Source organism: Pelodiscus sinensis, chromosome 31, assembly GCF_052426305.1.
Source record: "Pelodiscus sinensis isolate ZL-2025 chromosome 31, ASM5242630v1, whole genome shotgun sequence".
Classification (NCBI taxonomy): Eukaryota; Metazoa; Chordata; order Testudines; family Trionychidae; genus Pelodiscus; species Pelodiscus sinensis.
The window spans coordinates 13,080,307-13,106,672 of record NC_143082.1 but is presented as its reverse complement, the minus strand read 5'-3'; the positions used below and the strand labels follow the sequence as shown (position 1 = coordinate 13,106,672).

General features: G+C 61.9%; 1 protein-coding gene across 2 annotated transcripts; it reads left to right on the top strand.

Annotated features, from left to right (window-relative positions):
- The first annotated feature begins 16,554 nt into the window (after window positions 1–16,554).
- TAC3 (tachykinin precursor 3) lies at window positions 16,555–25,866 on the top strand. Of its 2 annotated transcripts, XM_075903402.2 has the most exons (7): window positions 16,555–16,709; window positions 18,716–18,867; window positions 22,384–22,492; window positions 22,655–22,684; window positions 22,976–23,029; window positions 23,327–23,401; window positions 24,993–25,863. In XM_075903402.2, exons 2-6 carry the CDS (start codon window positions 18,754–18,756, stop codon window positions 23,398–23,400), a joined length of 381 nt encoding a protein of 126 aa, XP_075759517.2. In that variant the 5' UTR covers window positions 16,555–16,709; window positions 18,716–18,753; the 3' UTR covers window position 23,401; window positions 24,993–25,863. The 2 variants fall into 2 exon arrangements, with proteins under 2 accessions (XP_075759517.2, XP_089630910.1); XM_089774784.1 differs by lacking the exon at window positions 16,555–16,709 and having other exon boundaries at window positions 18,717–18,867; window positions 24,993–25,866.
- The last annotated feature ends 500 nt before the right edge of the window (window positions 25,867–26,366 follow it).

Genomic DNA, 26,366 nt, shown 5'->3' with positions numbered 1-26,366 from the left:
AGCTCTCGTGGCCTCTTTTCCCCGCAGTGCTGGCAGCCACGGTCTCTATCCGGGCCCTGGGGGGTGGCTGACGGGTGCCTGTCGCCTGGCCTCGCCCCGTCGGTGACTCTCTCCGTTGCTCGGCCGAGAACCAGTCTCTGCACAATTCCCTTTCTCTCCGGGACTCCCGTTCACACCCGGACCAGCACTCCGTGAACTCCTCCGCCAGCTTCCCGGCCTCCTGGGGGTTCTCTGGCCGCCGGTCCTTGAGCCACAGCCTCAGGCTGGGCAGGCAGGCGTCATAAAACTGTTCCAGCATCATCAGCTTAAGCAGGTCCTGTGCGGTCTGGGCTCCGACCCCGCACACCCACTGGCGGCAGGATTGCGCAGGCGGGAGGCCAGATCCACATAGGTCTCCCGTGGCCCCTTCTGCACCCCCCGCAACGTCTTCCTGTCCATTTGCAGGGTCAGTCCTTGATCCGTTCGTAATCACCCGGCTGCAGATCCTCCAATTCCTTCATCCGCAGCTCCATCTCCAGCCGCTGCAGCTCTGCCAGGATGGACCCCGCCCTGGCCGGAGCGTGGTGGAGCGTGGCTTGGCGGCCGCGGCGTCTGTCTGGCAGACTCCAGCCGTGCCTCCGGTCTGAGGGCCTGAGACTCTCTCAGGAGGTGTCTGGCTGCTCCCAATTGCGACAGGATCCAGGCCCCTGGAGAGGTCATTCTCTTCCAGCCGGGTGATCAGCTGGGCCTTCGTTGCTTTCCCCAAGGCAGGTCCCTCTCTCTGCACAGCCCCACAGGGTCTGCCTTCAGGAGTCGGGCGTAGGCCATCTCCCCGCCGATCCCCGGGGTGCAGACTCACCGGCCGCGGGCCGCAGCGCCCCACGACTCCCGCTATCGCTTTGCTCTGCCGCCAGCCTGCCTGGCTCTTGCACGCCCCTTTCTTCTACCGCGCCTTGTCACTCGCTGCCGGGCGCGCCATGCACGGGGTGCAGCGCATCCCACCCGACACCACCGTGACGGCGCGTCGGGGAGCCCCCGACTCTGCACCCCCGTAGCGGCGAGAACAGGCTCCGCCAGCCAGTCGAACGGAGGGTTTATTGCTCCTCCGGGATACAGCCCGGCACAGACGTGATGCGGTTACCGAGTCAGGGCCAGGCTGCCTCAGCCCCCTTGGGTTAGGGGCCCATCGCCCCCTCAGCACCCAGCTTAGTCTGTGCCCTTCGTAATTCCCAGCCAGAAAACTGCCCGGCTCCCGACCCTGCCCCCCAACCAGGTGCCGTCTCTGCCTCCCTCCCTTTGTCTCTCCCCTGGGAAGAGCTTTGCTAACTGCTCAGGCTGGGAGTAGGTGTCTGGGCCAATCCTCAGGTGGGTGAGTCAGAGGGAATCACACAGTGCAGGGGGACCCCGGGGGACAGAGCAGACAGCCCCCCCCCCCACATCACATGGGGTCTAAAGGAGCCACTTAGATCCAGGAATAACAAACCAGGACTCCTGGTTCTGTTCCCCGTCACGCTGATGCTTGGGGCAGACAGACCCCTTCCCTTCTCTGCCCCCCTCCCCCTTCAGCCAGCACAGGGGGTGTGCTTGCGGAGGGGGTGCAGGGGGGTCCCCTCCTTGAGTTGGTGCTGGCTTTTAGCAGCACATAAACCCAAACTCCTGCACCTCCAGGGCTCCAGGTAGCCTGGTGTTTCCCTGAATCCCTGCGTCCGTCTCACCAGGATTAACCGCATGCAGGTGAACCCCTTCCCCCCATACGCGCCTTTCAGCGGCATAAAAAGAAGCCCCGTGCCTCAGTTTCCCTGCATGTCAGTGAGGCCGACCCCGCCTCAGGGGAGCAGGGAGGAGGTCGTGTAGGGGGCGTAATGGGCTGCGGGGGCCGTGTGAAAGCAAAACCTCTTCCCCTCCCCTCCCGCGCCTGTTTCTATCCCTTGCTCCCCCCCCCCTCGCCTCCGGGCGCCCGGCAGGGGCTGTGATGGGACTAATTAAGGAGAAAAAGGGGGAGGCATTTAACACTCTCTCTCTGGTTGAGGCTAAGGCGCTAATTGACTGTGGGCCAGGTTGGGGGGCCTCCCGCCTGCTCTCCTGCCAGGCGCCGGTTTCTTCAGGCCTTCGGCATGGCTGGGAGACCCCCGGCAGAAAGCTCCTGACAGCATAATCCCCCCAGCGGGGCGCACGCACGGGCAGAGGCCTCCACGTGGCTCTCCTGCCTGCCCCCTGCCCCACTCCTGCCTTGTAACCCGCGTCTGACCGCTGCCGCTGACTCCTGCTCCAACCACTAGGCCTGGCTGCCCATGTCCCAGTGCAGCCCCCCCCCCCCAGCCTTTGCCACGTGGCAGGGTGGCCACGTGCCCACGCCTTGCCCTCCCGCAGGCTGGGCATCTCCCCCTGCGCCTCCCCGGCTTGGCTGGGTCTGCGGAATCACGTCCCCAGCTCCCGCTCGCTAAGCGCTGGCTGGCGAGGGCTTTGTGCGGCGCAGACAGGCGAGGGGGGGAGTGCGGCGCCCCCCCCCGTCTAATCTCACAAAGGGGTGAAGTGGCTCGCAAGCCATAAACGCCGCGCCGGGAAATGGCTTTTCCATCTCCCCGGCTGGCGAGGCGCCTGCGACGCTCCCTCGCCTCCTTTGATTGCTGCTCCCCCGCCGCCAGCCAGACACCCTGAGCCGCCCGCAGCCTAATTGAAACCTGCTCAGACGGTCGCAGGCAATCGCTGCTGCGTGATGAGCCGGGAGAGCGGGCGGGGGGCGGGGGGAGGCTGACGGCCCAGCACCGTTAATTTGAGGCCCAGGGATTCAAGGACCTTACAGGGTGTCACAAGGAGGAGGGAGAAAACTTGTTCTCCTTGGCCTCTGAGGACAGGCCAAGCAGCAATGGGCTTAAACTGCAGCCAGGGAGGTTGAGGTTGGACATTAGGGGTGTGTCTAGACTACAGGGGGTTTTTTCGAAACAAGCAGCCTTCTGCCGGGGATGGGGCCAGGCGCCGCGGCTCCCCCCGTCCCACCTGCCAGTGGTGGATGTTTTCTGGGGGCCCCTGGACACGGGCCCTCTCGGCCCAGGGCTAATCCCCGCCCACCCATAAGTGCTGGATGTGGGCAGTGGGTAAAAGCCCAGCTGGGGAAGGCAAGACCAAGCCCCGCCCCTTCCACTGAAGCCACGCCCCTCTCCTTGAGACCACACCCCCTTCAATAACCGCCCCACCCCGGCCAAGCCCTGCCAACCCCAGCCCTCAAGCCTGATCCTTCCTGGCCCCCATAAAGGCCGACACTGCCGCGTCACGGTCCCAGCCCGCCGGGGCAGCTGGGCAGTGCAGGCAGCTGTGGAAAGGCAACACCTTCCCTTGCCCGCATTCCCCGCCGCCCACGGTGCTGGAGCCGGGGTGCAGCACCCCTGGCTTGAAGGGGGTGATATCCAGGGGTTACAGTTTGGCTCAACGGCTCATCCCCCCCCTTGTACAAACTGCTCCTGCCCCCCTGCTGCCCTTGCAGCACCTTCCCTCCCCGAACATAGCTCAGTGGGTTCTGCGCACGGCCGCCCTGCCTGGAGCCAGCGGCAAACTCGGCCGCCGGGGAAGGGCTGGATCCAGACTCCCTTTCTGAGACTGTGCAGAGCCTGCTGCCCGTGGGTCTAGCAGGGCCTTGGCCAGGCTGGGCCCCCCCCACCCCTCCCCCCGCCACCCTTGGTCCTTTGCAAGGCGGGGGGCAGTTACGCCCGGCCCCTGGACAGTGGGTGACGCTCCCATTCACCGCTTGACTGTTTTTTTACCGTGCGCTGGGCTCCCCTGCAGAGCAGAGAAATGGGGGGGGGGGATATGCCCCCCATGCTGCCCCGAGCTCACTCCCCCGGAGCAACTGAATTCTGCTGCTCATGGAATATTCATCCCCCCCCCCCTCTCGCCGCCCCACCACCTGTCTCTTCTCAGCGCCGTACTGGGAGGCGAGTATGTCCCTCCTGTTCCCAGGGCCTGTGGACCCCTGCCTGGGCAGGGTGGGGAGCCAGCCGGCCCCCGGCTTCATTGGCTCCCCCTCTAATCAGCTCTCCCCGCTCGGCCAGCTGCGCCGGCTCCCTGGTGGCGCTTGCTAGCACAGCGGCGCCGAGCCGGGTGCCAAGTGGCCGGCGGCCAGGCCCCAGCCAGCCGGGCCTGGCCAGCAGTGAAGCTCAGAGCCACATGGGCTGTTCTTGGGCTCCCTGGCTCATCCCGCACCTGTGCCGTCCACCTGCCCCCTCCCCGGCTGGCATCCTTCTCCCAGGAGCAGGAGGGCGGGGTCTGGGACGGGGGACCCTTCGCCTTCCCTTGGCCCGGCTGGGATGTAAGGGGAGCCCCCGATCCGGGGGAGCCCCTCTGCCCTTCGCATGTCTGCTCCTAGGAACCAGAGGGGTGAGAGGGGGAAATCTCACGTCTCCTTCCCCATCCGCAGCACCGGCCTGCATTGCAGAGCTGGGACTCGGCCGGGGTGGTTCTGAGAGCAGCGGATGGGACGGGGGCCTTGTGCTTTCCGGAGAGACACGCCGTGGGCCCTGCAAGCCGAGCTCTGGTGCTGCCACTCCACAGGGCCTGGGCGTTCCCTGGTGCCCATCAGCCAGAGTCCAGGGGGCATTGAGTGGGTCTAGCAAAGCAGGGACGGCAGCTGACGCCCACCGTACAATAACCTGCTGCGTCCATCAGCCAGCTCCACGAAGAAGGGAGATGTTATCGCCAAGTTATGGGTAGGGAAACTGAGGCACGGCAGGACCGTGATTTGCCAATGGTTCCCCCCGCCCCTCCGCAGGCCCATGGCAGTCACAGCTACTCCCAAAACCTGGGGTGGCGAGGCCTCGCCCACTGCTCTATCCTCTAGGCCACGCTGCTTCCAGGTCTTCTGCAGGGCACTGGCCCAAGACGCCAGGCTGGGACAGCTAAACGCAGGAACCAAAGTGTCCCATCTGCAAAGGCCCCTCCCTTCCAGTGCCCCCCAGGCTGCGGGATAAGATTCCTGACCCCCCCCATACCCCCCCTTTCCATGTAGCAGTCAGGGCTCTCCTGTGCCCAGTGCCGCGATGCTCCATAGGCATCCCCAGCACCCAGACCTGGGGGGACATGATTTTCTGATGCCTTCTCCCCCCACACCCCGAGGCTGCCCCCCTGCTCTGAGCCAGGCTGCTGCCGTGACACAGCCAGGACCGGCCGGATGACTCCTTCCCATTGCTCAGCCGAGGCCCCTGGAGAGATGAGCCAAGTCACTCCTGTGTCATGTCACGCCCCCCAGAGCCGAGTGTGCACGAACAGGGGAGAAAGCAGCAGGCTGGAGGGGGAGGGAGAAGGATACAATATGATGGGGGCTAATTTAGCTACAACTAATCAGGAAAGAGATCGTGGAGTTATTGCGGACAGTCCTCCGAAAACGTCCACGCCGTGTGCAGCGGCGGTCAAAAAAGCAAACAGGATGTTAGGAATTATTAAAAAGGGATAGAAAATAAGATGAAGAATATCTTACTGCCCCTATATAAAACTATGGTACACCCACATCTTGAATACTACATATAGATGTGGTCTCCTCACCCCAAAAAAGATATTTTGGCATTAGAAAAGGTTCAGAAAAGGGCAACTAAAATGATTAGGGGTTGGAACGGGTCCCATATGAAGAGAGGCTAAAGAGACTGGGACTTTTCAGTTTAGAAAAGAGGAGACTGAGGGGGGATATGATAGAGGTCTATAAAATCATGAGTGGTGTGGAGAGGGTGAATAAAGAAAAGTTATTTACTTGTTCCCATAATAGAAGAACTAGAGGACACCAAATGAAATTAATGGGTAGCAGGTTTAAAACTAATAAATGGAAGTTCTTCTTCACACAGTGCACAGTCAACCTGTGGAACTCCTTGCTTGAGGAAGTTGTGAAGGCTAGGACTATAAAAGGGTTTAAAAGAGAACTAGATAAATTCATGGAGGTTAAGTCCATCAAAGGCAATTAGCCAGGGGGTAAGGAATGGTTCCCTTGGCTTCTGTTTGTCAAAGGCTGGAGAGGGATGGCAGGAGACAAATTGCTTGATCGTTGTCTTTGGTCCACCCCCTCTGGGTCACCTGGCACTGGCCACTGTCAACAGACAGGATGCTGAGCTAGGTGGACCTTTGGTCTGACCCAGTATGGCCATCCTTATGTTTAAGGGGCACTCGGGGGGGGGGGGGAGTTTAGCCCCCCCTACAGTTTGAACCCCGCTGGATTTCACACTTGCAGCCTGCTCAAAGCCCTGCCTAGTCCCAGGGGCCGCGGCCCTGCAGTGGTGAGGCTCCCAGCTTTGTCTCTGGGGTGGGGAGGGTGTTTATAAACATGGGGGGGGCGGGTGATTAAGGGCTTGTCTCTCCAGGAGTTGTAGCCCGGTCAGATGCTCATGAAAACACCGCCCCAACCTCCACTTAAAAGCTAGGAAACAAAGAGTAGCAATAAATAGTCGTGTGCTCTGTGTGTGGGCCTGGCTGTTCGACGCACTCAGAACTGATCGGGGCCAAGGGGTAAACAGTGAGGTGGCCAAATTTGCAGGGGGCCCCCAATTCCTCAGGCCCCGAGCTGACTGCAGATTGTGACTGAGGGGGCTCACAAAGTGGGGGGATGGGCAACACGAGGGCAGGCACGAGTCCCGTGCTGCGAAAGTGACGCACCCGGGAAAATGCAACCCCGCCGATGCCTGCAGACATGATGGGGTCTAAATTACCTGTTACAGCTCCAGGAAGAGATCTTGGAATCCTCGTGGCTAGTTCCCTGAAAGCATCGGTGCCGTGTGCAGTGGCAGGCTGAAAAGCGAATGAAATATCGGGACTCACGAGGGGAGGAGTAAATAAGACAGAAAATATCATCGTGTCGCTGTAGAAAGTCATGGCTCGCCTGCATCTCAAATACCCCATGCAGCGCCGGCCGCCCCATCAGAAAAAAGATCGGTCGGGTTTGGAAAAGGTACAGAAAGGGCCATGGGGGTGAATCGGGATAAGGAGCAGCTCCTATTAGAGGAGAGATTTTAAAAATTGGGGCTTTTCAGCTTGGAAAAGGAAGGACTAAGGTTACGTCTACACTGCGGCGCTGGTTCGGGATACTTCCGGTCTCCCGAAATAGCTATTTGGCGTCTTTTCAACAGGCCCGTTCTTTCCAAACAACAGGCGGGGTATTCCGATGTCCCTGTAAGCCCCGTTCCACGAGGGTGACGGGATGTTTCGGAAGAGCACTCTGTTTCGAAATACAGCCTCTCTCCGACTTATGAACCGGTTACGGACCAAGCAATGGGTCGGAACTCGGTTTGTTCGTAAGTCGGACCCCACTTACACGCGACTGCGCTGTTCGTAAGCGCGGATCGCGTTTGGAACTCGGGGTCCGCCATTGACGACAGTTTTGGTCGTAACTGTAGATGGTCGTAAGTCGACCGTTCGCAACTCGGGGGCCGGCTGTGCACTCGAAATAAGCGATGCCCTTTGCGGTGAACAGAAGCACATAAGAATGGCCGGACTGGGTCAGACCAAAGGCCCATCCAGCCCAGTATCCTGTCTGCCCACAGTGGCCAGCGCCAGGTGCCCCAGAGGGAGTGAATTGAACAGGTAACGATCAAGCGATCACTCTCCTGCCATCCATCTTTACCCTCTGACAAACAGAGGCTAGGGACACCATTCCTTACCCAGCCTGGCTAATAGCCATCGATAGACTTAACTTCCATGAATTTATCTAGTTCTCTTTTAAACCTTATAGTCCTAGCTTTCACAACCTCCTCAGGCAAGGAGTTCCACAAGTTGACTATGCACTGTGGGTTGAAGAACTTCCTTTTATTTGTTTTAAACCTGCTGCCCATTAATTTCATTTGGTGACCCCTAGTTCTTCTATTATGGGAACAAGTCAATAACTTTTCCTTATTCACTTTCTCCACACCACTCATGATTTTACAGACCTCTGTCATATCCCCCCTCAGTCTCCTCTTTTCCAAGCTGAAAAGTCCTAGTCTCTTTAGTCTCTCCTCATATGGGACCCGTTCCAAACTCCTAATCATTTTAGTTGCCCTTCTCGGAGACTTTTCTAATGCCAGTCTATCTTTTTGGAGATGAGGAGACCACAGCTATGCGCAGTATTCAAGATGTGGGCATACCATGGATTTATATAGGGGCAATAAGATATTCTCCGTCGTATTCTCTGTCCCTTTTTAAATGATTCCTAACATCCTGTTTGCTTGTAGAGTGTTGGGTGCCGTGTAGATGCGCCCTAAAGGGGGGGGAGGGGATCTGTTAGCGGTCTAGAAAATCGCGAGGGGTATGGAAAAACCGAATGAGGCGACGTTATTTACTCCTTCCACACAAGAAGCCGACCCAATTACATTTATAGGCAGCAGATTTTAAACAAGCAAAATACATTCTTTTTTGCACGCTCAACCTGCGGAACTCCTCGCCAGGGGACGGTGGAAAGGCCTGAACTATAAGAGGTGTCCAATAAGAACAGAATAAGCTCCAGGAGGATCGGTCCATCGATGGCGATTAGCCAGGATGGGTAGGGCGGGTTTCCCTAGCTTGTTTGCCAGGAGCTGAGACTGGGCGTCAGGGGGATACAGAGCCAGATGGACCATTGACCTGATCCAGTCTGGCCCTTCTAATGTGCTGATAGAGATCCCAGATGTAGCTGCCCCCTGCTGTAACCCCTAGGCTCCACTCCCCTCCCAGAGCGGAGAGTCCAGGAGTCCTAATGGCCTCTCTCTCTCCATCTCCGCAGTTAGCAACAAAGCAGGAGCAGCTCTCACAATGGTGCGGGTCTGAGTCCGGCCCCACGGAGAGCCTGGAGGCCACGGCCCAGAGCCACACAGGCGGGGAGAGGAAGCTGGATCTAGAAGGTAGGTCTCTTAGAGTCCCTCCAGGGGGGCCCAGTTCTCCCTTGGCCTCCTGTCGCAGCCCGTCTCCAGGAGCTGGCTCTGCCACCGCTGCATGGCAGCCCCCTTCACCTCCCTGTGGGACCTTGGCCATATCACTTATTGCTCTGTGCCTCAGTTTCCCCGCTCTGTGAAACTGGCTACCGCCTCCCCGGGGTGCGGAGGCTAAATCCACTAGCCAGCGTGAAGGGCTCATGCGCCGCCCACTGCCCAAGGGTGGCCTTGTCCCAGAGCTGCCTGGCACCGCACCCCGGGTCCCTGGGAGTGGAGAGCCGGGGGGAGGCCTCGGCTTCCGCATGGGGCCGGAGGGTTGCCTGCTCAGAAACCTTTTGGCCCCATGGGGGATGCCTGCAAGCTGTGCAGACTCTAGCTAGTGACCTGGCCCAGGCTCTGGCAGGAGCAGGAGATGCAGAAATCCTTCCCGGGAAGCCGACGAGATCTGTTCCACCCCGGGCCCAGCCCTGTTCAAAAGCCAACCAGGCATTTCTCGACCTCTCAGGCCGGCTGGCTCCCTCCTGCCTCTTTCCCACTCACCGGCGAGAGATCCGCTCCCCCACCGGGCCACGGAGATCGGCGTCCGGGCAGCCCTGCGGCCATCTCCGTTCCTGGCTCTTTGGTTACTTCGGTGGCTATAAATCAGGAGGGAGGCCGGATAGGCACTGGGGAGGGAAGGATCGGGCCCATGAGCATAAGCAGGCAGGGGCTGAGCGCAGGAGCCAGGAGATGGAGCCACGTCCTGGGAATTGGGGGACCTGGGTTGGAGTCCGACTCCTTGGGCAAATCCGTGGCGCTCGGTTCCGCGCCGGGAAAGTGGAGCTGATGGCCGGGGAATGCTCCTTGTGTTTGTACAGCACCCGGCGCGGCAGGACCTGGGTCGCATTTCACACCTCCCGTCTGCTCCCCCGATCCTACCAGGAAAGGGGGTTCGGCTGCGGTGGCTGGACAGGCTCAAAAACGCCTCCCTTCCGGGTCAGTCCCCAGCTGAGGCCTTTTCAATACTGCCAGGATTTGGCCCCAGGAGGGCTGGGACGTGGGGGGGGGGAGTGTGAAGCTGTCAGCTTCTGAAGGGCTCTCAGGGCAGGCCTGAGTGAGCTAATTAACTTCCTTCTTTCTGCCTCGCTGCTTATTAGGAGTAATTGTCGGTGGCGGCCACTCTGCGGAGCTGGAAGGCGGAGGAAGCGAACCCGAGGCTGGCTGGTCAGACGTGTTTGTGTTACATTCCCGGCTCATCCGCCACAAAGGCCTCGAGTGTGAAACACGCCGGATGAAGAGGGGAGAGCCACATGGGGCCCTGTAGGCTCCGCCTTGCCCGCGTTCCGGGCAGGGGCTCATTTGCATATCGCTACCCAGAATGCTCTCCTCCAGCTCACAGGTGTCCCGCTGGGGCGGGAGGCGTCAGCGCCGGCTGCCTTTGCATGCGCTAGCAGCGCCGGCACTCCGGGATTCGGCATGGGACGGAGGAGAGGAGGCCAAAATCTAGTGCTGCAGCTGCGGCAGGGAACACTGTGAGTAAAAGGTGGGTCCGTGGGTCTCCATGCTGCTCGTGCCTGCTGCCATTGGCTGCCCCCCAGTGACCTAGGCACTGTAACACTGTGCCCCCCCCCCTCCTCAAAATCCTTTTCTGTCAGGACAGATCCTTTCCCGCACTGTGGAAAGGGATCCTTACCCTTCCTCCTCTTCGTTTTCTCCTTCCTCTCTTTGTGCTGCACTCGTCAAAGTCAGCGCGAGACTTTCTGTCCCCACCTGTCACTCTGCACGGCGGGTGCTGACAACTTATCTTGGCAGCGTGAGGGAGAACTCCCAGGTGGGCTTGGAAAGGTAGATGCAATTAACTCAGCACTGTGCGCGCGCGCGTGTGCGGGAGAGCGAATGTGTGTGTGCTGCGTGCGTTGGCACAGGTGTGCACTGCATGCACGGATACGGGCGTGTGAGAGGATGCTGTGCGCATTGACACGGGGGCACGTGTGTGCACTGCATGCGTTGACATGGGGCTGTGTGCACGAGCTGCGTGCATTAACACGGGGGCATGGATGTGAGTTGAGTGCACTGATGTGTGTGTGTGTGATCTGCATGCATTGGCCCGGGGGGGTGCGAGCTGCGTGCATTGACACGGGTGTGATTGTGAGCTGCATGCATTGACACGAGGGCATGTGTGAGAGCTGCATGCATTGACACGGGGGGTGAGCTGTGTGCATTGACAAAGGGGGGTGAGCTGCATGCATTGACACGGGTGCAAGCTGCGTGCATTGACACGGGGTGTGTGTGAGCTGCGTGCATTGACACGGGGGGTGAGCTGCATGCATTGACAAAGGTGGATGAGCTGCATGCATTGACACAGGGGTGCGAGCTGCGTGCATTGACACGGGGGGGTGTGAGCTGCATGCATTGACACGGGGGGATGAGAAAGCAAGAATGTGTGTGAGTGTGCAGTGTGCATTGACACAAGTATGTGTTTGAGCACTACAGACGTTGACATTTGCGGGCTGAATGCCTTGACACGGTGTGTGTGTCGTATGCATGTGCACTGCATGCGTTTACACGGGGTGAGTGTAAGCATTCCATGCATTGACACAGAATGTGTGAGTGTTTGTGTGTATGCATGTTGCATGCATTGACACAAGGTGTATGTGTGCATGCACACTGCCTGCATTCACAAAGAGGTGTGTGCAGAATCTCATGACAGCCAGGAGACAGAACAGGGCTGTCCAGGGTATATGTATGTGTGTGTGTGTTGCATGCATTACTACAGGGAGGAGGGGGGGGTGATGTGTGTGTGCATGCTGCTTGCAGTGATACGGGAGGGGGATGTTGCATGCATTGCCACAGGGATATGTGTGTGCACACGTGTGCATGTGCACTGAATGCATTGCCACGGCGGTGTGTGTGCAAGCATTACATGCATCGACACAGGTGTGCGGTGTGTACGTGCGTCGGCGCACACACAGACGGTGCCGTGTCCCCGCGTGGGACCGGGCGCCGCGCCTGTTTCCTTCCACGGGTAAAGCCGCCCCCTCTTTAAACCTGATGAAACCCGATTCCCGGCCCTCCTCTCCTCCTCCTTCCCAGCAGCCCCGGGGGCAGGGCCTGTCCTCTGCCCCCCCTCTCCCCCTCTGCCCCAGTGCTGTCTTGTCCCAGGCGGCGCCCCCCTAATGAGGCAGCGGATCAAGGGCTCCCCCCAAGGGCTGTAACTCAGGGCAGACCATCCCCCCGCTCTGCAAAGGCCACGGTGCCCTCAGCTGCCACCCGGCCCTGCCGGTGTCCAGCCGGGAGCTGAGCTCAGCTGGGCACTGAGGTGCGGCCCTCCGCCTGGCACACAGCCCCTGCCTCTCCAATGCCCTGGCCACAGGTGCACGGCCCGGCTCCCCGGCAGACGCGGGGGGCTTCCCTCTCCCGAGGGGGCCGCCCCGGGCTTTCAGACCCCTTTGCTGCTCTCTGGCAGGGTGAAGGCGCCCCAGGGCGCGGAGGAGCTCACGGGCCCCTGGGGGCCAGTCGCTCTCGCTCTTCCTTCCTTGTCTGGGGGTGGCGTTGGGAGGCCGGGCTCCTGGGTTCCCTTCCCAGCTCCGTCGGGATCCAATTCGGTGCCACTCCCGGTGCCTCAGTTTCCCTGTCTGGCCAGTAGGGAGGATAATGAACATCCTCCCTCCCTGGATTTCATTATAGCCAGGAAACGGGGTCGGGCTGTCGGGGTGCACGTGTCCAGCGGCCCGGGCCGTCTCATAGACCAGCGCCGCGTCTCCCAGACCCCTCCAGGTGCGCCCACCCACGGCAGAGGGCTGGGGGTGGCCGGGCGGGGTTTAACCCCCACACTGGGCAGAGAGGAGGGCAGGAACAGCCTCGGGGCTGGAGCTGGGGACAGGTGGAGCCGGGACACCTGGGGTCTATTCACATCGACATCCCCGTGTCTTCCCGCAGGGGCTGAGCGGGACCTAGGAACAGCAGCCCCCCCAGCCCTGAGGCCAGCCGTCTGCAGTAGCTGGGGAAACTGAGGCTACGGGAGGCCAGTCCCCAGAGAGTGGCAATTCCCTGGCGGCTCTGCTCTAACCGCTACCCCACACTGTCTGTTTCCCTGGTCTCCTTGCCTCGCTCCAGTGCGGGGCCCTGGCTCAGCTTGAGCTTTCGACTGCTGTAGCTCACGGCGTGCCCCGGGGCTGTGAGATTTCAATTCCCCCCCAGGGCTCCGGGCTGCGTCATTCTCGCCCGGGCCAGCCAGCGGCGTGGCGCAAGGCTCCGGGAGACGGGCCACCGCAAATGAAAGCCGTAAACAACATGCTGCGCTTCCCGGCGGGCGGGGAGCCACGCGCGGATCCCGCTGCAATTAGGCCGGCGGGAAGGGGGAACCGCTGGTATTAATTAACTTGGCTTCCTCTGGCCGAGACGCTCTGTAATTAACATCCCTGCTGCTGCAGATGCTGCCCCGGCCGCGTGCCGAGCGCTGGCCCGGCGGTCCCACTGGTCCCGGGGCACCGCCGCGCGGAGGGCCTGCCGGAGCGGGCCCCAGGGACCCCCCGACGGGGCGTGGGGGGAGCAGGAAGGGGACGCTTCTGCCGCGGCTTGCCAGCCACCCGGGCCCAGCACGCAACTTCTGGTTCCCCCGGTTCCGATGCCAAGCGTGCGCGTTCGCTTCGAGCCCCCCCCCGCCTCTTGGGCCCCCCCCCCCCGCCTCTTGGGGCCCCCCAGCCTTTCTCGAGGGTGCGATTAGTTAGGGGTGGGCAGTCATTTTTGTAGGGGCCCCTTGGTCACTGTGGGTAGGGGTCGCGGGCCGCCCTGGAAGGCGGGGCTGGTGCTTACGGAGACAGACCCGTGCTAGCTCGGCCCGGCGCGGGGAAGGCAGGCAGGGCCGTGCGTGCTCCCTGTCGTTCCCCAGGGGACCGGCTGGCTTGTACCGCGCGTGTGGATCTGTGCAGGGCGATTGCTCAGAGCAGACACCCCCCGAATCCCTCCATGGGGAATCGCTCCCTGGCCCCGGGCGAGGTCCCTGCAGCCACGTCTGTGCCCCCGGCTCGCCACAAACCGGCTTCAAACCCCACCGCTCCCTGCCCCTCTTGCCTCCGTCGACCTCCCCACATGGGGCCTGTGACCAAGCGGAAAGGCCTGGGCTAAGACCTGCCCCCACTAACCCGGCCACGGCCGGTGGCCCTGGGGCCTTTGCTCCGCTGGAAACCAAGTCTCAGCCCCCCCGGAATCAGCAAAGAGCGCCTCCCTTTTGGGCTGCCCGTCTCGGAGAGGGAAAAGGAGCCGGGGCCGGTCCAGCCGCTCTGGTTTCTCCCGTTGCCTGCCCGCGCCCCTCTTCTGCCGTCGGACCCGAGGGCGGCCGGCCGGGGGGCCAACTTTGGCCCTTCGTCGGAGCCCCCCGCTTCGGCGTTTGGCACTTCGAGATGCTAAAGAGACACTCCCGGGAGCGCGGGAGATGAAATGCACCGGCAGGGCAATTAGCGTTGCTGGGTTACAGGGGCCGGGAGTTTTAATTGTCTCCTCTAGGAATAAGAGACAGCCCCCCGCCCTTTGGAGTTTGTTCGGGCGGAAGTGGGGGAGCATTCGGCTCCTGGGACCTGGGGGTGGGGGGCAGGGAGCAGCCTGCGAGTCTCAGGGGCTGGGATGCGGGGGCAGGTCCGGGGCGGCGTCCCTCTCTGGGAATGGGCGGATGGATGTGCAGGCAGCGCCGGGCGGAACAGCAAGGGGCCCGGAGAAGGAAAAGGGAGAAAGGGGCGCGTGGGGGAACCGGGGAGGGGGATCCCCGCCCGCCCTGGGGCTTGGTCCCGGTGCGGCTGTGCCCACGGTGCCGGATGGGAGAGGCGGGGCGAGCCGGGAGAAATGCTGTGCGGTCAGTTGTGGTGCAGTTTCCCCTCCCTCCCCCCCCCGGGAGCTGGGCCCCTCCGCCGCCTGCATGTGGACCACGGTGCTTCGCTGGGAGGGGGCCGCCACGTTCGCCGAGCCACGGCAGGGGGCCAGGGCCGTGGCGCCGTTGCTGTGCGTGGACAATGCAGCTGGCGCAGGCCGAGGCGGGGGGAGCTTCTCCAGGGGCTCCCACTGGGGGGGTCTCCCGCTGGCCTCCAGCCCCCGCTGCCCGGGCCCCCCAGACGTGGGACCGTCCCCTCGAGCGGGCTGCGGAGTGGAGATGCCGCCTGCTTTCTGTGTAGAGGTGCCCCGGGCCGGGTGCGGCCACAGCAGGGATGGGCGGCCAGCTCCCCCGCTCCTGGGGTGGGGGCAGAGACAGGGCCTCCCCCTTTGCCCGCCCCACCTCTGGGTCTCCCCCACCGGGGCAGTGGGGGGCAAAAGGGGCTTTGGTGGCTGCCCCTTGCTCCGGGGAGCAGCCCCTTCTACTTCCCACATGGCTACACAGCGACCGGCTGACGGGCAGGGAGGTGGCGTGGGGCTTGCCTGGGGCCTGGGGCCCGGAGCCGAGCCCCAGGGGGTGAGCAGCAACCTGGGAGACGTGCGGGGTTCAGAGGTGCAGAGATTGGTGCGGATCAGCCCAGGGCGAAAGATGTGGTAGTAGTGTTGGGTGCATGTGCGTGTGTGAGTGTATGGTGCTTGCGTTAGGGGGGGTGTGAGTGCGGGGGGATGTGTTGCGATGTGTGTGGTGGTTGTGCTGGAGTGAGTGTGAGTGTGTGTGTGTGTGTGTGTGTGTGCGCGCGAATGTGTAGTGATTGCATTGAGGTGTGTGGGTGTGCATGCCTGGTAGTTGTGTTGTGTGTGTGCGGTAGTTGTGTTGGGATATGTGCATGGTGGTTCTGTTGGGGTGCATGCATGTGCATGAGTGGTGATTCTGTCGGGGTGCGTGCTTATATGTGTGTGGTGGGTGCGCGCGTGTGCAGGGTGATTCCGTTGTGGTGTGTATGTGTATGAATGCGTGGTGGTTGTGTTGGGGCGTGTGCATGCAAGGTGGTTGTGTTTTTTGTTAGTCTCTATGGTGTTACAGGACTATTTGGCATGGGGTTTGTGCTTGTGTGTGCATGGTGGTTGTGTTGGGGGGGTGTATGGTGGTTCTCTTGGCATGCACGCGTGTGCACACATAATGGCTGTGTTAGGGTGTGTGTGCGTGTATGGTGGTTCTGTTGGCATGCACGCGTGTGCACACATAGTGGTTGTGTTAGGGTGTGTGTGTGTGCGCATTATGGTGGTTCTGTTGGCATGCACGCTTGTGCACACATAATGGCTGTGTTAGGGTGTGTGTGCGTGTACGGTGGTTCTGTTGGCATGCACGCGTGTGCACACATAGTGGTTGTGTTAGGGTGTGTGTGTGCGCATTATGGTGGTTCTGTTGGCATGCACCCCTGTGCATGCACGGTGGTTGTGTTCGGGTGTGTGCGTGCATGTGTGGTGGTTGCGTTGGTACGCGTGTGTGCGTGTGCGGTGGTTGCGTTGGTACGCGTGTGTGCGTGCGAGTACGGTGGTTCTGTTGGCATGCACGCGTGTGCACACATAGTGGTTGTGTTAGGGTGTGTGTGTGCGCATGTACAGTGGTTCTGTTGGCATGCACCCCTGTGCACGCACGGTGGTTGTGTTCGGGTGTGTGCGTGCGTGTGCGGTGGTTGCGTTGGTACGCGTGTGTGCGTGGTGGTTGTGTCAGGGTGTGACTGGCACCTATGCAATGTGCGTGTGCAGATGACACAGTGTGCAAGGCGGAGGTGGGGGTAATGGGGGGGTGCCGACTCTAAACCCCTCCCCTGCTGCTCCCCCCATTGGTGGCTCTCCACCCCCTTCCCTCCCCCCGCCCCAGCCCCTTCTTAAGCCCAGCTGAGCCGGCTCTGCAGGGCTCATTCCGGTGACTGGAGGCTGCTAAGTCTGGCTTGGAGCGCGGCTGCCCCTGCTCTGGGCTGGGTCTGAGAGCAGCCGGAGGGACCACCCGGCCACTGGAAGGAGTCTGGGCAGGTAGGTGGGCTGGGGGTGGGGTGGCGGGGTGCTCCGGGCACGCTGCTGGGGTGGGAGCACTTTTGCTTTGGGTTGAAAACCAAACCCTCGCTTGGAAACGAACGCGAAGGAGAAAGTTGCCAGAGCTGCCGGGACTGGTCGGGTCGGGGGCGTGGCAGCGTCTGGGGGGTTCGTGAAAAGGGCCGCTCGGCACGGCGGGGGTGGGGGGAGAGGTGCGTGTTTCCTTCGTGGGTGCTCACAACCGGTGTGCCGATGCTAACGCGAAATGGCTTCGCAGCTGCGGCGCGAGGCTGTTTGCCAGCATGTGCACGCGTGTTTGTGTGTGCACGAGAGCGAACGTGTTTGCACACACGTGTGGGTCCAATGCACGCACACGCGCACACACACACAGAGGCAAACTGCCCCCTTTTGTCTCACGCACCTTCCCGGCTGCTTTCTGCTCTGCCAACCTCCAGCAAACTTTGCCAAAAGCGGCGGTGCCCTGGAGAGGTGGGCAGAAGGCGCCATGGGGGCTGCCCGTGGGGCTGGCTGGCACCTGCCAGAGTCCTGCTCCGGGTTTCTTAGCGACACGTGCCTTGTTACGGACAGGGAGATTTCCTGGGGCGAAACTTGCCCCCTTCCCGTGTCAGCTTTGGCAGGGGGTCATGCAATGTGCCCTGCAAATTACAGACTTGATTAGGCAGCGGGAGGGGAGGATGGGGGGCAGTTAAATTGGCTGATTAGCCTCGAGAATCAATATGGGTCCCAGCCAGCCAAGGGGGGACTGGCCCCTAATCAGCAAAACCAAATCTCATCACATCACTGCCCCAGAAGAGACATTTTCCTGTTCCTTGCCACGGAGGTGCCACGGGGTTGGTCATTTCGCCGGGAGGACACAGAGGCAACAGCCACGGGGTCATGGAGTGACTTTGCTATCAGCTTGGCTCTGGCTTGTCCTGCCTGTTCCCAGCGGGTGCTGGTCCTTAGCGCGTCCCCTGCTTCGGGGTTTCCTTCCCAAGTTGGGACTTTATTTTTCAGGCTTGTGGGGCAAAACCCTGCTTAAAATCCAGCGCAGATCTGTGCGAAATTCTGAGGAGGTGAAACGCCAGATTTTGCGCAGGTTGGCTGCGGCGGTGGCCATGTGGAACAGGATGATCTGCCCGGGAAAAGGGTTGGGGAAAGGGGGTCGTTTGGGGATTTCCCTACCTGGCTGGGGAGCTGCCTTGGGCATTTGGACACTAGTGCGAGCCTCGCACCAGCCCTGCACTAGTGAGAAACACACCTTGCACCAATCCTGCTTTTTACTTAACATTCTGTTTTATTCCGTGTTGGATGCTTTCAAATCCCCCCCCACCCCACACACTTCTCCTTCATGCCCCCCCAGCAAGCTGCCTCCTGTGTCCTGTCCCCCCACAGCAAACTGATTTGCCTTTTAGGGCCTGATTATGCAACATTCACTCCCATTTGCAAGCGTTTACATGACCAAGTGGGTGTTGCCGCTGCCCTGTCTTGCATTTGGCACCCGTGGGTCTCCAAGCACCTCGCCAAGGCAGGCTGATCCGAATTCTGATGATGGGGAAACTGAGGCATGGGGGGGCCGTGACTTGCCCCGTGGTTGCCGGGCAGGCCAGTGGCAGAGCGGGGAGTAAAAAGCCGTCCAGCGTCCTCGCTGCTAATGCTAAGAACTAATCCAGCCTTTATTCTGTCTGCAATACCCGTCAGCACCAAGGTGGGTGTCGTGAGATCTTTTATTGGACAGCAGCTGCCGGGTCTCTGTCATGTCCTGGGAGCGGTGACAGCGGCACGGTGTGCAAACTGTCCGTTGTCCTTCCTAACGGTGCAGCACCCGCCGCTGGGCCGCAGCCCGGGGCTCTAAGCACAGTGAAAATGATTTATTAGGTGCTCCTTTCACTTCTGTAAGGAGAGATGAATGCCCCCACCTCTCCATGGTGGGAATTAACCCCCTGCCCTCAGCCTTCCTCCGCACCGGTGCAGCCTTTCCTTCCTCTGTCTCTCTCCTGCCTTAGATCGGCCGTCGCCCCGTCCCTGCCCTCCGGAGAGGAAAATGAAAATCCCCTTAGTGCTGACGGTGTTGCTGTCCGTAGCGGCGGCGAGTCTGTGTCACGCCTACTGCGATGGGAACGAAGAGCCACAGACGGCCAGAGGGCTCCAGATGAAGGTAGAAAGGGAGGGAAGAGATGTGAGCCCCTGAACCTCAGCTATTTCACCGATTCACCCCCCACCCTGGCGCTCCGGGCTAGTGGCCTAGAAGGGGAGACATTTTAGTTTTGTGCCTTGGCTTTCCCAGAAAACTGAGCATCCATTAGAAACGCCCCAGGAAACTCTGCGGCTGACCGGAGATCTAGCGGGATGGGGCACAGTCGTTCATCAGCTCCCACATCGTTTGCGCTGAGAGGGGAGGAGGGCTCAGTGTCTTTTCATTCGAGATCTTTCACTTTCCGCTGGCGGGGGGTGTTTGCTGGCTTTGGCGCAAGCCTATTTAACTCCTATGCCTAACGCCTGTGTTGGAGAAAGGAAGTCATTCCTAAAATGGGGGGACACTCCAACCCGGTTACATTAATGTCTTGGAAAAAACATCTAAATCTTTCCAAAGTGCCCGATTCCCACATGGCACCACTACATGCCCTGGTATCCAAACGATCCGGCGGGGACGCCTGGCAGAGACTTGGGAAGCTTACGGCTTGATTACGGGGTGCCAATAGCTTTGGGCGGAGAACACCTTCCGTGCCCAGCGCGGAAGCAGAGAAAGGCAGAGCGGGAACCGGCAGCTGCAGGTGCCACCCAGAGCCGGTGACACGACCAATTGTTTCACGGTGAGAGCCGGGAGGCTTCGCTTCTCCAGCTCAGGCCGTCCCCAGATCCGGCCGGCGTGAGCCAGCCCCACGTGACTGCTCTGAGCTGGGTGAAATTTTCAGGCCTGTGTTTGAGGAGAAGGCGGCCCGGGGGGGGTCCCTTCTGAGCTGGAACCACCACCGTGAAGTCCTGCTGACTTCCACCCGTGCGCCTGGAGGATTCCCCTCCCCCCCCGGGTGGCTGGGGGCCTGTGAGCTGCGCGGAGCCGGGGACTGGTTTTCCTGTCACCGGCCCAGTGGGGAGGAGTCGAGAATCCACGCGGCCCCTGCCCATTTCCAGCTCAGCGTTTCTGGCTCCACGAGCCGGTGGAGCCGGCACCAGTTGCACCTGCTGGAAATGGCCCAAAGCCGCCTCGGGCTGGGCGGTGGAGGGGGGGGGAATGCTGCAAAGCCCCCGATAGCCCTGGGCGCGGGAGCGGAAGGCGGGAGCTAGTCTCTGGCCAAGTGGTTTATACACTGAGCCCCAGTCCCCGGCCAGGATCAGGCCCATCGGCCCAGCCCCCCCCCCCCCCAAATTCTGCCTGAGGGGCCAGAGCCATGCCGGGGAGCCGGCTGTGCCGGGCCGTGTAGCCCAGTGTCCCCCAAGGTGCCAGGGTTCAGCCAGCAACTCCCACGAAGCTTTTCCTCCAGCCCAGCCCCTCAAATTGGCCGTGATGTCCAGACACGGCGGGGATCTCCGGGACTTAGACCCCTGCTTCCCATTGGCTTCCAAGGGGCCTTAGGCGCCTCACTCCCTTCGGCTGCATCCACACACACAAGTAGCCCTTCCGTGGGACACAGCAGGTGTCCGGCCGGGAGCCCCTGGCACCTGGGGGACCCGCTGTCCCAATCTTCGGGGCTTTGGATTACCCAGACACTCCCCGAGTTACAAGCCCCCCCGACTTGGGGGAATGGGACTGGCTGAGGACCCGGAGCAGAGCCCGTGTGGGGGAGGACGTGGCTAAGTGCCAAGGCAGACCGGGCGTCAGCCCCCTGCCACGGGCGCTCTGGGAGGCCTTTGCTAAGCTCTCTGGCCTGCCAGCCCCGTGCGGCTGCGTTTGCCCCACGGCCCCGAAGGGCAGCGTGGCGCCGGGCCGTTGGGAGGGGTGCCTCCGGCCCCTTTTCCTCAGTTTCTCTTCGTTCCTCTCTCTGGACACGGCTCCTCTTGCCGCGCGGCGGCTGGAACGGGCCACAAAGGAGGCCGGCGTTTCCGACGGGCACCACGGAATGAGGTGGGGGGGAGGTGGGGGGAGGGGGAGAATCTCTAGCTGCCACTGGGGGGCTCTTGTACCTCCCTGGGGCGTCACGGGGACTAGCCACGGTCCTGGCAAGGTGTGTGGCGGAGAGGGGGCTGGGAGTCAGGGCTGAGGGGGGGTGGCACAGCTGGGGAGGGGAGGGCAAACACAGGGCCTGGGCTGGCAGGGCTGCGGGTCGGGAGTGAGGGGCGCGGGCAGGAGGAATGGGCCTGGGAGTGAGGGGGGCTGGCAGGGCTGGAGGGGAAAGCCAGGGAGAGTCTGCTCCTGGAGCCCTGGGCCAGCTGGACTGGGCATGGCAGCCGGGACGCCAGGCGGGGCTCCGGGCCAGAGTGTTGGGGTGGCAGGTGGGTGAGGGCTGCAGGGCCAGAGGCGCGGGCTGGCAGGTGGGTGAGGGCTGCAGGGCCTGGGGCGCTGGGGCGCTGGGGTGGCAGGTGGGTGAGGGCTGCAGGGCCAGAGGCGCGGGCTGGCAGGTGGCTGAGGGCTGCAGGGCCTGGGAGATGGGGCTGGCAGGTGGCTGAGGGCTGCAGGGCCAGGGGGATGGGGTGGCAGGTGGCTGAGGGCCGCAGGGCCGGGGGGATGGGGCTGGCAGGTGGCTGAGGGCTGCAGGGCCTGGGGCGCTGGGGTGGCAGGTGGCTGAGGGCTCCAGGCCCAGGGGGATGGGGCTGGCAGGTGGGTGAGGGCTGCAGGGCCTGGGGCGCTGGGGAGGCAGGCGGGTGAGGGCTGCAGGGCCAGGGGCGCGGGGTGGCAGGCGGGTGAGGGCTGCGGGTGAGGGCTGCAGGGCCAGGGGTGCGGGGTGGCAGGCGGGTGAGGGCTGCGGGTGAGGGCTGCAGGGCCAGGGGCGCGGGGTGGCAGGCGGGTGAGGGCTGCGGGTGAGGGCTGCAGGGCCGGGGGGATGGGGTGGCAGGTGGCTGAGGGCCGCAGGGCCGGGGGGATGGGGCTGGCAGGTGGCTGAGGGCTGCAGGGCCGGGGGGATGGGGCTGGCAGGTGGCTGAGGGCCGCAGGGCCAGGGGGATGGGGCTGGCAGGTGGCTGAGGGCTGCAGGGCCGGGGGGATGGGGCTGGCAGGTGGCTGAGGGCCGCAGGGCCAGGGGGATGGGGCTGGCAGGTGGCTGAGGGCTGCAGGGCCAGGGGGATGGGGTGGCAGGTGGCTGAGGGCTGCAGGGCTGGGGGGATGGGGCTGGCAGGTGGCTGAGGGCCGCAGGGCCAGGGGGATGGGGCTGGCAGGTGGCTGAGGGCCGCAGGGCCAGGGGGATGGGGTGGCAGGTGGCTGAGGGCTGCAGGGCCGGGGGGATGGGGCTGGCAGGTGGCTGAGGGCCGCAGGGCCAGAGGGATGGGGCTGGCAGGTGGCTGAGGGCCGCAGGGCCAGGAGGATGGGGCTGGCAGGTGGCTGAGGGCTGCAGGGCCAGGGGGATGGGGTGGCAGGTGGCTGAGGGCTGCAGGGCCGGGGGGATGGGGCGCTGGGGTGGCAGGCGGGTGAGGGCTGCAGGGTCGGGCGCACTGTCCCTCGTCCCTAGCATCACTCCCTGCACCTGCCTCATTCCCTGCCGCACTGGGGCTCCCTCCCACCTCTCGCTTCTCTCCCCTGCAGACCAGCGCCGACCTCTACAAGCTGCCCCCGGCCCTGCTGAGGAGACTCTACGACGGCCAGCGGGTCTCCTACGAGGCGCTGCTGCGGCTGGCGGGCAGAGACGAGGCCCGTGAGTGCCTGGCGCCATCCCCCACCCCTGAGCAAACTAGCCCACGTTGGGGGGGGGCTTGTGGCTGCTGTCGGGTGGGGGATGGGGAGCTAGCGGCAAAAGGAGGGGGGTTGATTCACACCCCCTCCAGCGTCACTGAATCCCCGTTTCTTTCTCTTCCAGGTCCCAAGGTGCTCGTTCCCCCTCAGAAACGTAAGTCCTGTTTCCCCCCCTTCCCTGCCCCGTCCGTCTGGGGGCTCCCTGGCTCCCCGTTCCCGCTCCCGTACCAGCCCAAGCCTCCTTCAGCCCAGCGTCCCAGGGCCCGGCTCGGTCCCATCGGCTCTTGAGGCTTGGATCAGCCGGGGAGGCCCTGCCCCAGAGCGCCCGCCTCACCGGGCCCCTCCGTGGCTGCCTGCCCAGCCCACGGGCCCTCCGCAAGCACAGCCGTGCCCAGCGCAGCCGGCAAGGGGCACTCGCCCCGCTGACCCCCTTGTCTTTCCGCAGGGGACATGCACGACTTCTTTGTCGGCCTCATGGGGAAAAGGACCCTGGAGCTGGGTAAGTGCGGCCCATGTGAAGCCAGCTTGCGGGGGGAGGATGTGTGGGGGCCCACACCCCTGCCCCCTTAGGGGAGAGGCCTTGATGCACCCCACGGAGATGCTACAATTACCGAGCCGGCTGAGCTACCCCGGCAGCTCCGGTCGGCCTCCCCTCCCTCCCTGGTCACAGCAGGGGGGATTCTGTAGGGGCTGAGAAATGGGGCCGGGGGGCAGATCGGGTGTGTGGCTGTCGTGAGCGCCCACGGCTGGGCTCACGGATCGGGGGAGGCACCGACTGCGTCTCCTTTAACCCTAGACGACCCTGCGGACGGGGCCAAGGAGACGGCTGCCGGCTTCGGCGACCTCAAATACTCCCCCAACGCAGAATGAGGTATGGGCAGCGGGGCGCCGGCTCCGTTGGCGCCTCGTCCCGCGTGACGCACGCGTGCTCCTGCGGCTTGCACGTGTGCCGCTGGCGTGCGCCGGCCTTTCCCCAGGGCCCGGCGACATTCCGGAACGCGGCACCTTTCCGGCTCGCTGCCCCTGGCGAGGAGAGGCTGGACTCGGGCCGCATCGGCGAATCCTTCTCCCAGATTATGTAGCGCGGCTGGGCTGCTTCGGGGCTACCTAGGGTGAGATCCTTGCAGGGCCGAAGCCAAATTCCCTCCAGTTTCGCCCCCCTGAGGGTCGGATGGCAAGTGTCAAAGCTCACCTCCCCCACGGATAACAAAGGGCTGCTGGACCCAGCAGACGCTGGAGCTAGCCCGGAGCCTCAGGCGCCAAATCCAGGGAAGCCGGGGGCCGCATCCGGCCCCCGGGCTTTTGGTTCCCCACCCCTGGATTAGATGACCACAAGAGTGCCTTCTAGCCTGGCATTTAATGCATTTAAATCCCTGGGTTCACCAGTCCGGGATGGCTGAGAACTTTGCCGGGGGGAAAAGCCGTCGCTGTCCCCTCTACTGACCTGCTCTAGGCTCCTTCCCCAGGTGGCTTTTGTCTCTGCGCCTTTTCCCGCTGTCCCCCAGGGCAGATAGAAGTCCTATCAGCCCTGCACATCCCAACCCCCTCCTGCTAAGTCCTGGGGGACGTCTCAGTGGCCCCCAATTTGCGGTTTGGGGCAGCTCAATGCAGCCCTAAACGCCTCCTCTGAAGATGCCGGGTTATCCCGTGGGTGGGGAACGGGGTCTGATTCCACGTCCCATCCCCATTCGCCACGCCGGGCGTTGGTGGCTCCAGTCTCATTTTTCGCACGCGGGAGCCATTACGACGACCGCTGAGGAGACTCACCAGGCCACAGCCGCCCGAGGGGCTGCGCTTCGCCTCGCGCATTAGCTCTTAAATCCCTGTTTGAGGGTCTTCACTTACCGCCCCAAATGATGGTCCGGAGTTCGCTGTCGCCCGCTTGCAAGGAGCAGGGCCCTGACCCGAGCGTGCGTAAGCGCGCGGCGGGCTGGGTTACGGGCCATAAATAGCTGTAATCCCCCTAACTGGGTGATTACACGGCACTTACTCGGCTATTACGAATTCGTTAGCGGGTGATTTGCATCCCGGCGCTGGCAGGGTAATGAGCGGCGGAAGGCTGGTGGTTTTCTCTCCGCGCCGCCTCGGAGATAATTGCGGTGCAATTTTAGGAAATGGAGGAAAAGAGCAAATTGGTGAACGACACTTTCCCGTGTCTGCCGATGAAGCCTTCCCCACCAGCCCTGTGCGGGGTCGTGCCTGCGGGCTCGGGCCTGCAGGGGATTGTCTGCATCTGTAGAATTGGCGTGTGATTGCTCAGTGTTGAAAGGCCGGCTGTATAGAACAGGCTCACCGCGGCTGGGAAAGGAGCAGTAAAGCCGGTTTCCCTTGGCGCAGTCTTCCCAGAGAAGGGAAAGAGCCTGATGCATCAAACAGGTTTTTTTCCAGCTCTCCCAAGACTTATTCCCCCCGCCGGGGGGAAGGATCCAACGTGCTGCGGGTTTCCTCCTCCTTTCACGCAGGTGCCCACGGTGGGGACACGCGAAAGCGACTGCAGCACCTCGAGAAACTGAGACGGAGCCGCCCTCTTCTGCCCACGCCTGCCCTGCTCTCAACCGCACCGGAGCCTTTCACCGTGTCGTGGAGAACTCCTCCCTCCATCTCATCCCTGCCCGCCCCTCCGGCTTTCGCCTCGTCCTCACGCTAGTTTGGAAATAGAGTCCCGCCCCCGCCCCACGGCGCTTTCCCCTCTATGCGCGACCACAGACCCCCAGGGCAGCGGAACCCCCTTTTGTGGCGTAGATTAAAAAACCCCCTTGACGAGTCAATAACACCAGGATTTTTACTTATGAGCTGCCCTGCCTCTCACCTTCTTTGCTGGCTGTTTCTGTGTTGTTTGCTGGAGCCCTGCTTGCGGGGTAGGACGCCACCGGGCTGCGCGCTGGACACAGAACGAAAAGCCACGCCCTGTCCCAAACCTCTGAATACTCGTCAGCAGGGGTCCCCATGTGGGAGCAGGGGAAATTAACAATGACCTTGTTGGAAGGGAAATTAAGATTTGTGTTTCATAAGAACGGCCAGACTGGGTCAGACCAAAACTCCATTTTGTCTGCCCACAGTGGCCAAGGCCAGATGGCCCTGAGGGAGTGAACAAAACAGAGGGAATCACCCAGTGATCCCTCCCCTGTAGCCCACTACCAGCTTTTGACAAACAGGCTAGAAACACCATCCCTGCTAATAGCCATTGACGGACCTTTCCTCCACGACAGAATCTAGTTCTTTTTTGAACCCTTGGACTTCACCACATCCTCCGGCAAGGAGTTCCACAGGTTGACTATGCGTTGTATGAAGGAATACTTCCTTTTGTTTGTTTTAAACCTGCTACCTCTTCATTTCATTTGGTGACCCCTGGTCCTTGTGTTATGGGAAGGAGAAAATAACTCTTCTTCAATACTTGTTCCACAGCTGTCATGATTTTATAGACCTCTATCTTACACACACACATCCCGAGCTGCCTCTTTTCCAAGCTGAAAAGTCTCAATCTCCTCAGATGGCAGCCGTTCCAATCCCCTCGTCATTTTTGGTGCCCTTTTCGGAACTTTTCCCAGTGCCGAGAGATCTTTTTTGAGAGGAGGCGACCACTTCTGCACCACAATAAGATGTTCTCTGTCTTATTCTCTATCCCTTTTGTAACAATTCCCAGCATTCTGCTTGCTTCTGTGCCAACTGCTGCACGCCGAGCGAAAGTTTTCGGAGACCTGTCCACAATGTCTCCAAGATCTCTCTCTCTTGAGCGGTCACAGCTTAATTCCCCTTGTTTTATTGTGTTTCAGGGTCTGCACCGATTTCTAATGATAAGTGACCATGGTGGTACCTATGTGAGGGGTTCACGGCAC

Coding starts and splice junctions, on each gene's coding strand:
- TAC3 (XM_089774784.1), top strand. CDS start 18,754: ATGAAAATCCCCTTAGTGCTGACGGTGTTGCTGTCCGTAGCGGCGGCG. Junction 18,868..22,383: donor CCAGAGGGCTCCAGATGAAG/GTAGAAAGGGAG, acceptor TCTCCCCTGCAG/ACCAGCGCCGACCTCTACAA. Junction 23,030..23,326: donor GAAAAGGACCCTGGAGCTGG/GTAAGTGCGGCC, acceptor CTTTAACCCTAG/ACGACCCTGCGGACGGGGCC.